At 52.5% G+C, this 9999-nt stretch overlaps 1 protein-coding gene across 2 annotated transcripts; it reads left to right on the top strand.

The window, feature by feature from the left end:
• The first annotated feature begins 1609 nt into the window (after window positions 1-1609).
• LOC119563709 (C-factor-like) lies at window positions 1610-8997 on the top strand. 2 transcript variants are annotated; one of them, XM_037878015.2, is made up of 6 exons: window positions 1610-1884; window positions 2413-2464; window positions 4066-4253; window positions 6638-6796; window positions 7209-7328; window positions 8884-8997. In XM_037878015.2, the coding sequence occupies exons 1-6, from the start codon at window positions 1657-1659 to the stop codon at window positions 8995-8997; spliced, it is 861 nt and encodes a 286-aa protein (XP_037733943.2). In that variant the 5' UTR covers window positions 1610-1656. The 2 variants fall into 2 exon arrangements, with proteins under 2 accessions (XP_037733943.2, XP_037733942.2); XM_037878014.2 differs by lacking the exon at window positions 8884-8997 and having other exon boundaries at window positions 7209-7549.
• Window positions 8998-9999: the final 1002 nt, after the last annotated feature.

Raw genomic sequence — 9999 nt, 5'->3', positions numbered from 1 at the left:
GGTATTAGCTCATCTTAAGTGATCACTCTCCTTACAGTGTGTATGATAACACCCATTGTTTCATGTTCTCTGTGTATATAAATCTCCCCACTGTATTTTCCACTGAATGCATCCGATGAAGTGAGCTGTAGCTCACGAAAGCTTATGCTCAAATAAATTTGTTAGTCTCTAAGGCGCCACACGTCCTCCTTTTCTTTTTGCGAATACAGACTAACACGGCTGCTACTCTGAAACCTAACATTTAGATGAATCTTGGATGAAGTCATTGTCTATATGTCTCTTTGAAGTTTATGATAGACTGCCTAATGGATAAATTGCCCTATGTTAATTTGTGTAACTAATTATTGTGGTGTTTTGAAAGCAAAAGGTTACATCAAAAGCCTATTGTTTACCCAGAACTGTACGGTCAAGTGGATGCTAGAAAACTGTATAAAAGACCGTTGGGTCCTGATTCTGTCATCTCAGATCTGCTCGATGCTTCAATGCAGGGGAAGCTTAAGCCACAAGATTGGGATCCCAGTGCTGACTGGTCCGCCCTGAATATGATATTGGACATTGGACTATAACCTATTGTGACTGGGGTCCTAGTAGGGAGCCAGCTGTGGTCACGCAAGTAGGGTGAACTGCAAAGAATGGGGCAGACAGTCCCCAAAAAGCTGGTGGATATTCCAATATTTAGATTTACCAAGACAGCATAAAACAGCTTCTTTATTACCTTACTGGTTACTCAGAAGTACAAACAACACGGTTCCCTTAAAGTGATCCACCCTCAGGCCTCCATCCAGGTACCTAAGTCAAATATGATGATTTCTGAAAATCTTATTTCACCATATAAAAGAACAGGTTCTACCAATCCTAAGGGATCGGACACATTGCCTCCCAGGTTATTGAATATTCCAGATCTTACCCAAATACATGCTACAGCCAATTCTTATTAACTAAACTAAAATGTATTTAAAAACAAAAGAGAGAAAGTATGGTTAAAAGATCAATATACATACAGACATGAGTTCAATTCATTTAGGCACAGATTCATAGCAGAGATGGTGAGCTTTGTAGTTGCAAAGAGTTCCTTTAGAATTTAGTTCATAGGCGTGACACATGGCTAGAAAGGGTTAAACATCCTGCAAAATAAATAACCCGCAAAAGACATGTGAGGAGTGTGCTGCACAGCCTGGGTGTTGTCCACAGTCTTCATGGGGCAATCAAATGTAGGGTTCTTGCACCGCAGGTACGTTAGAACAGATCATTACTGTGTCAAACTATAGTCCACAACCCCTGAAAGCCACTTCTAGGTGCCACTGGGCTCAACCAAGTCAGGGGGGTGGAGGATGAGTTTCACCATGTTGAATATTAACTTGCTCAAATTCTTATCACTTCAGTGAGAGATTGCAAACCCTGCCCAGTTGAAAAGTCACCCTCCAAAATTGCATGAATCCATCCCATCCCCATAGCTTCCTATCAGCCTGCCCCCCTTGTCATCTGCTTTTCTGCACTTCACAGCTCCGCCCTTCTGGGGAGCTTCTCCAATCCATGGTGACTCCCATTCCCCTGCAGGGAGCCTCCGCTGGGCTGCTGTTGATTCACTCTGCACAGGCCAGGCCTGGACTGTAGCCAAGAGTCCCTGGCGTAGAATCGAGCATTTGGTAACCCCAGATGCAGGGGAAGTGGGTGCAGCTAACCCAGCTCTCACTGAGCCGAGGCAGTGCCGGCTGGGGCAGAGGCAGGCAAGGGACCATGGCTGGCTTTAATGTCCGCAGCGTTCTGGTGACTGGGGCCAGTCGGGGAATCGGCCTGGGGCTTGCCAAGCAGTTTCTGGGGAAATCAAACCCACCCAAGTGGGTCTTTGCGACCTGCCGGGATCCGGAGGGAGCACAAGCACAGGTGAGAATGGGGTGAGGCGAGATGGAATTAGCTGTACCTGGGGTGGGGGGATCTAAGTGAGGGGCTTCTAGCCTCTCAGCACTTGGACCCAAAAGCAACAGGCCCAAGCAGGAGGGGATTCCAGACGCTGCTCCAGGCTGACACTCCCTGGCGCATAAGGCAGCTACGCTGGCTGGGGACGAGCTCTGCACGGGACACATGCAAAGCTAGCAGAGTGCATTGAGGGAGAGAGCAGGGAGCACAGGTGGGTGACGCCTGCACTGCTTTGTGCCTGTGTCCTAAAGGGGACAAGGAAACGTGTCCCTGACTTGACTGCACTGGGCTAGATGATGGCGTTTTAAAGACCCAGGCTGCAGACCCCTGTTGCAGACCCCGAAAGCCAGGGCTGGACCCTGCGCATGGGAGCTTTGCAGCGTCAAAGCAATGAGACATTTACTTGGTCCTGGGTAGCAGCAGGGACCTGGACTGTGCCCGGCTTGACCGTCGCTGGGGGCTCTGTCAATAATCATTGACTTTATTCTTTTTCAGGAATTAAAGACCTTGGCATCCAGGCATCCAAACCTGATGATTGTTGCACTAGGTGGGTGCCCTGCCCTGGACCCAGAGAGACGAGGTTCCCTTGCTCTGGGTCCCATTCCCTGTCTCCCTGTCTCCGTGTTCCTGTTCCTTGCCTTGTTGGGAGGCACTCTTAGTGGTAGTCTTGCCTAGGTGTTAGTGAAGGGGAGGGTGCCTAGCGCTCACCCGTCTCAGCAGAGCGATTCCCAGGTCTCCCGCGTCCCACTCAGGCTCTGCGGGCTTGGTCAGGAGGAGGCCCAGGAAGTTCCTGGTATCTGCAGATTGCCCCGTGTGCCAGATTGGCAGGGAAGGGATGATTTTGATTCAGAGTCAGGGGCTGCCTGTGCCATGTATGAGCCTGGCTGGTTTGGGTCTGAACGGGCCTCTCTCTATTGGGGACAGATTTGCTTTCATAGAATCATAGAATCATAGAAGATCAGGGTTGGAAAAAACTTCAGGAGGTCATCTAGTCGCACCCCCTGCTCAAAGCAGGACCAACCCCAACTAAATCATCCTAGCTAGGACTTTGTCAAGCCGGGCCTTAAAAATCTCTAACGATGGAGAGTCCACCATCTCCCTAGGTAACCCATTCCAGTGCTTCCTAATATCCAACCTAGACCTCCCCCACTGCAACTTGAGACCATTGCTCCTTGTTCTGTCATCTGCCCCCAATGAGACCAGCCGAGCTCCATCCTCTTTGGAACCCCCCTTCAGGTGGTTGAAGCTTTGGAGTCAGGGAATCAATTTCATGAACAGGGGCTGCCCTTTGGGCAGCTCTGCTAGCCTTAGGGATGCCTCTCACAGGATGGGATAGTGGGAACTAATCGCAGCCTAGGGATCCTGCCAGGGCCAGATAAACTATGGCAATGGCCAGGGCCCAAATTCCTGGGGGGCACCCCAGGCCCAGTCAATAGCCATACAGTGCACTCACCGTGGCTGGGCTGGCCATGCCTTGGATCTTCTGGGACCAGCTGCTCATCCCGCTGGTGCTTGGAGTGCTGCTCACATGACCAAGGATGTGGGGAGCGGGGCCAAATCTGAGCGAGTGGCATAGTGACTTCGCACACAGGGTCACAGCCGCCCTCGGGGGATCCGATTGGCTTGTCTGATGTGTTCGGGGACGTATCGAAACGGCTATCGAGCGCGTCTGTTGAACCAGCTTTTCCAGTAACCCAAAAATGCTGCTAACGGTTCTGGTAAAAAAAATGCGGCAGTCACTTTTTAAAAGGGAAAATCGGCGTGTTTCACCCGCTGCCAAACAACCGCACCCCAGGCTGGCTCCTGGGATGGCGAGGGCGAGCCTGCCAGAGCTCCGACGGCAGCTTTCAAATCCTGCTCACCAGTGGGAAGATCCTGTTGTTCCAACATGCCCTTCCCCCCGCCCCATTAACACTCATACGGCCGCACTGCTTTCCACTCGCCCGGCTGATCCCTGGCCCCCTGATTTCACGCTCTGCCTTCCACGCAATCCGCCCTGCCCTTGCCATGGCTCGACCCAGGTCCGGCTAGCTGTGGTTACCATCTTAGCATGGCTCTGTGGAGCAGCCTGGGCTTCGTGTCCGGCTAGAGGGGTTAGCTACAGGGCAGAGGAACCAGGCCCCTGAACCCCCTACTCTGTCTCTGTAGAAGTTACGGACCCAGCCAGCATCAAGGCGGCAGCAGCCAGAGTTGAGGAGCATCTGAAAGGCTCGGGGCTGAATCTGCTGATAAACAACGCTGGGATACTGAGGCTGAACACACTAGAGTCTGAGACACCGGAGGACATGTCCCTGGTGTATGCAACCAACGTGACAGGGCCTCTCCTGGTGAGCCAGGTAAGGGCCCCAACAGAGGGCACGTCACCAGCTACACTGGGGTTTGACTTTGCTTAGGCCAGAACGCTTCCCTTCCCCCCAGGGCTCTGGTTTCTGGACCAATGAGCCAACCTGGCGGGTGTGTGTTCATCACAGTGTACGTGTCAGGTGCATTATGGGACTGTAACCATCCGAGAAACAGACCTACAGCCCCTGCTCCAGTGGGGTCTGAGCCAAGAGTCCAGCCCCCACAGTAGAGGCCATCTCCCTAGAGAAAAGGATGCTGATGCTTCTCCACTGTATCCTTCCACTATGACAAATACTCCCAGTAGAATGGCTGGCAAGCATAGTAAGACCAGGGTTCCTCCCAGTGCCGCATGCTGCTCTTGCTTGTTAGTTTCTTTCTAAGCTTTTCTGGACCCTTCATCCCCCAGCTGCTGCCCTTTCAGCTCCACCACAGGGCTTACAGCCCCTTTCAAGGCACTTTGTGTCAGGAACTGGATGTGGCAAATTGAACCATTTAGAAACTGGGTCTAAAGTGGCTTTAAGGCTCTAGGCACCAGCTCGCAGGGCAGGGGAGGGGGGCACTTCAAATCTCTTTCCCTTTCTCCCCCAGTCCCACCCTCTCCTTCCCCCCATCCCACAGCAGCCTCCTGTCACCTGCCTTCACCGTGCAGCTGCCGTTGACCCTCCCATTTGAGCCCAGGATACCCCGCTGGACAGCATGGGAGCAGTGATGGGTGTAAACAATTTTTGGGGAGGAGGTCACAAGTGGTCACCCTTTGGAGCTAGTGCATGGGTGTGACCCAGCCAATCAGAATGGGACAATCAGCGTCCCCAGCCAGAGTGGGAAAGACATTCCAAACAAGAGCAATTCATCAGAGGTTAAGGCTGCCCATACAACCTTAGCTGTGCCCTGCTGGACACGTGCCTTACAGGATGCTCTTCAGTGATATGGTCACTTATTATTGCTCCAGCAGATAAATATAACTACAACTTTTCCTGCACCCTTAGTTCCCCATGGCATCGTTCCCATGTCTTTTATCTGTACACTCATGTGATTGTTGGACTAGCCTTCTCTATCTCTATACACTAAGTCTGGGTTTTCCAAAGGTGGTTAAGGGAGTTGGGCACACAAATCCCATTGACAGTGAATGAGAGTTGGGCACTTAAATCTCAACCTTACACTGTGCTAAGTTGTCCCTGAAGTGTGTATTTGCATCTCTTTGTTAACATCTAGATACGAGGTACTTTCTTTTCCACCAGCAGTCCAGCCTTCTGTAGGGACAGGTATTGGACAAGGCCGCTAAGGATGAGGCTGTCTTAGCTCTGATCATAGGTGGACTATTTTATACCGGATATGCCCACAAGTTTCGCTATTACTCTTATACTAAGTAGGATTTGAAGAAGTAAATTATTTTGGCCTAACTAGGTTCTTAATACCTCAGTGCTAAAACTCCGATTGACTTGGATGGAAGCAGAGTTAGGCCAAAGCTGCTGGTATTTGACCATCCTACCTGATTTCTGCAATATGCTGAGTGAGTATAGCTCAGTGTACTATAGGGGGAAATACTTCCGTGTCAGCGAGTTGAGGCCTCTGTCTAGCATCCAGAGCAGGGGTTCTCAAACGTTTGTCCTGGTGACCCCTTTCACACAGCAAGTCTCCGAGTGCGACCCCCCCTTATACATTAAAAACACTTCTTAATATATTTAACACCATTATAAATGCTAGAAGCAAAGCGAGGTTTGGGGTGGAGGCTGACAGCTCGTGACCCCTCCATGTAATAATCTTGTAACCCCCTTAGGGGTCCTGACCCCCCGTTTGAGAACCCCGGGTGTAGAGGGTGTGTACAATCCCACAAGATACTCTGTGCAGGGCTCTAAGGTAGGGAAACAGTGTATGATTGGCTGTGTCTACACTAGAAACACGACAGTGGTGCCGAAAGGGTTCTTCTGTTGCTGTAATAAATCCACGGCTTCCCAGGCGGTAGCTGGGGCAATGGAAGAATTCTTCTGTTGACCTCATGCTGTCTCCACTGGGGCTTAGGTTGTCTCTCGGGGTGCAGCCCTTTTCACCCACTTTCTGTTGTAAACCCTGGCCTGGGACCTGGCTCCCCGTTCGCTGCCAGCAAGGGCAGAAAGGGATGACCCAGCTCAGAGAAACCAGCCTTTAAAAGAGGGCTGAGGAGACTATGAACGAGGTGGAGGGGCAGGGAGAGAGCATGGCCCAGGAGCAGCAGGCTGAGGGGGCCAGCCCACCAGAGGTGTCACGGGCGGTGCTGCGCTGCAGCTGGGCAACAGCTGGACCCACTTCAATTCAAATCAGAGTCTGCTGGTGAAGAGGGGAGCGTGGGTCCTTTCTCCTAAGCTGACCCTGTGGGTGCTCTTTTCTCCCCTCCCGCCAGGCGTTCCTGCCCTTGCTGAAGAAGGCTGCCCAGGGAAGCCCCCAGCCAGGGCTGAGCTGTAGCAAGGCGGCCATTGTCAACATGTCCAGTGAGGGCGGCTCCATCACGAATCCCTTTGCCTGGCAGTTGGGGCAAGTTATCTCTTATCGGTGCAGCAAGGTAGGGGGTGCGCTCAGCAGGGCATGAATTCACACTGGTTCCCTGTGTTCTGCTACAGCAAAGGGGAAAGAAACGTCTTTCTTGCCCCCCTGGTTTGACCCCCAGGTTTTACCTGTCAGGCCAGCGTTCAGGCCAGTCTCACTCCGCTCCCTCTTATGGGAAGCGCTGCCTCCGGGTCACATGATGCTTGGTCACCTGACCCCACAGCCCAAACCTTGGAACAGGACTCTGGGCCCTGCACGTGGGCCCGGTGCAGTGAGAGGTGGCGACTCAGCAACATGCTGATCATCCCCAAGGAGAGACTCACACACTGCAGCTTGCATCAGCTGCCCCCCTTGCTCACCTTTTCCTGGGGGTGGGTCCCTGATCTCCCCACACGCTGCTGTCTCTGCTCATGGTGTCTCGCCCACAGGCTGCTCTGAACATGCTCACCAAGTGCCAGTCCTTGGGGTATGGCGGAGACGGGATCCTGAGCATTGCTGTCCATCCTGGCTGGGTGCAGACTGACATGGGGAGCTCCGCCTCCCACCAGGTAGGTGCCTCGCTGGGAGAGGCCAGGTGTAGCCTCATGTCATGGGCAGATGTTCATTGTAGGGGGAATGGTTACGCTGGAGGCTGTTCCCTTATCACACCCCCCATATTGATGACACCTCTCAGGGGCTCCCATCCCAGTGAGGCGGTTGTCAGGACCCATGTCAGGGTTCCTTCCCCACTCTGAACTCTAGGGTACAGATGTGGAGACCCACATGAAAGACCCCCTAAGCTTATTCTTACCAGCTTGGGTTAAAAACTTCCCCAAGGTACAAACTTTGCCTTGTCCTTGAACCGTATGCTGCCACCACCAAGCGTGTTAAACAAGCGTGTAAAGAACAGGGAAAGAGCCCACTTGGAGACATCTTCCCCCAAAATATCCCCCCTAGCCCTACACACCCCCTTTCCTGGGGAGGCTTGAGAATAATCCTAACCAATTGGTTTCAAAATCATCAAAGACCCAAACCCCTGGATCTTGGAACAATGGAAAAATCAGTCAGGTTCTTAAAAGAAGGATTTTATTTAAAAAAAAAAGAAAGGTAAAAATCGTCTCTGTAAAATCAGGATGGAAAATACTTTTCAGGGTATTCAGATTCAAAACACAGAGGATCCCCCTCTGGGCAAACCTTAAAGTTACAGAAAACAGGAATAAACCTCCCTCTTAACACAGGGAAAATTCACATAAACCAAAAGATAAACTAATCCGCCTTGCCTGGCTCACCTCTACGGGTTGCAATATTGGAGACTTGGCTTAGGATGGGTTGGAGAAGATGGATTCTGTCTGGCCTCTCTCCGTCCCAAGAGAGAACAACCATGTAAACAAAGAGCACAAACAAAAGCCTTCCCCCCACCCCAAGATTTGAAAGTATCTTGTCCCCTTATTGGTCCTTTGGGTCAGGTGCCAGCCAGGTTAGCTATGCTTCTTAACCCTTTACAGGTAACAGGAGGTTGCCTCTGGCCAGGTGGGATTTTCTAGCACTGTATAGAGAAAGGTGGTTACCCTTCCCTTTATAGTTATGACAACCCAGCTCCCTGGAGAGCCAGTCCGGGGCTGGAGCACCCACGGGGAAAAATTGGTGGGTGCAGAGCACCCACCGGCAGCTCACCTCCACCTCCACCTCCTTCCCTGAGCGCGCCGCGTGTTCGGCTTCTCCCCACTCCCTCCCAGCGCTTGCAGGGGGAGGAGGAGGAGGAACACCGCGCGCTTGGGGAAGAGGCGGGGCCAGGGCGGGGATTTGGGGAGGGATCCAATAGGGGCAGGGGCGGATGGATTCAGGGCGGGGCCGGGGGTGGGGCGCTAGCACCCACTGGTGCCAACGAAAGTTGGTGTCTCTGATGCTGTGTCCTGGGCGTTGCTTCCCGGGGCTGCTGGTGCCATGGTCGTCTGGAGCTGGTCGTCTGTCTCCACGACCTGGCTCCCCGGTCACTGCCAGCGAGGGCAGAATGGGATTACTGAGATCCTGTCCCAGATCCTGGCCCCCTGCCCCTGGGCCCTTGGTGTCCTGGGCCAGCTCCAGGGCAGGCTTCTCCCCCTCACTCTTCTTTGCCCCCTGCAGGTCCCACTGACGGTGGACATGAGTGTCCGAGGGATCCTGAATGTGCTCCCAACACTCTCCGAGAAGGACAACGGGGCCTTTGTGGACTGGGAAGGGAAAGTTCTTCCCTGGTGAGACGCTCCCCGGCTAGCAACAGGAGCCCTGGGCCAGGTCATTCCAGTGCCCGCACCGTCAGCCGTGCATGTGTCCTTAATAAACCCACTGTTCTAACGCAACAGCCCTGCCTGGGCCCTGCCTGGCCTGACCTGGCAGCCACAGATTGGTTTTGTAGCAATTAGTCAGCCTGAAAGCTGGGCAAGTGCTAACCCACCTATGCCCAGCAGAGCAGAAAGGCTGGACTCCCAGCGCTGGGGCTGTGCCAGTGCCAGGACCGTGGCAAGTGAGATCAGGGCAGCTCAGCACCCAGAGGGCAGCAGGAGCCAGGTAGTCAGGAGGCTGGTTTCAAAGAGTCCAAGAGGCTGCAAAAAGAAAAGGAGTACTTGTGGCACCTTAGAGACTAACCAGTTTATTTGAGCATGAGCTTTCGTGAGCTACAGCTCACTTCATCGGATGCATAGCATATCGTGGAAACTGCAGAAGACATTATATACACACAGAGACCATGAAACAAAACTTCCTCCCACCTCACTCCCCCGCTGGCAACAGCTTATCTAAAGTGATCCTCAAGTAGAGCCATTTCCAGCACAAATCCAGGTTTTCTCACCCTTCCCCCCCCACACACACACATACAAATTCACTCTCCTGCTGGCAACAGCCCATCCCCCTTTGAAACCCCTCTTTATAATGCGCATGATAATCAAGGTGGGTCACCTCCAGCACTAATCCAGGTTTTCTCACCCCCCCCCCACACCCCCCCCTTTTTCCAAAAACCACACACACAAACTCATTCTCCTGCTGGCAACAGCTCATCTTACAATGTGCACAGCAATAATCCAAGTTTAACCAGAGCGTCTTGGGGGGGGGTTTTCAGGAAAAAAAAAAAAACAAGGGGAGACAGGCTACCTTGCATAATGACTTAGCCACTCCCAGTCTCTATTCAAGCCCAAATTAATAGTATCCAATTTGCAAATGAATTCCAATTCAGCAGTTTCTCGCTGGAGTCTGGATTTGAAGTTT

This window comes from Chelonia mydas, chromosome 12, assembly GCF_015237465.2.
Source record: "Chelonia mydas isolate rCheMyd1 chromosome 12, rCheMyd1.pri.v2, whole genome shotgun sequence".
In the NCBI taxonomy this organism is placed as follows: domain Eukaryota; kingdom Metazoa; phylum Chordata; order Testudines; family Cheloniidae; genus Chelonia; species Chelonia mydas.
Note: the sequence above shows the minus strand (reverse complement) of the source record. Positions and strands in the feature narration are given on the sequence as shown.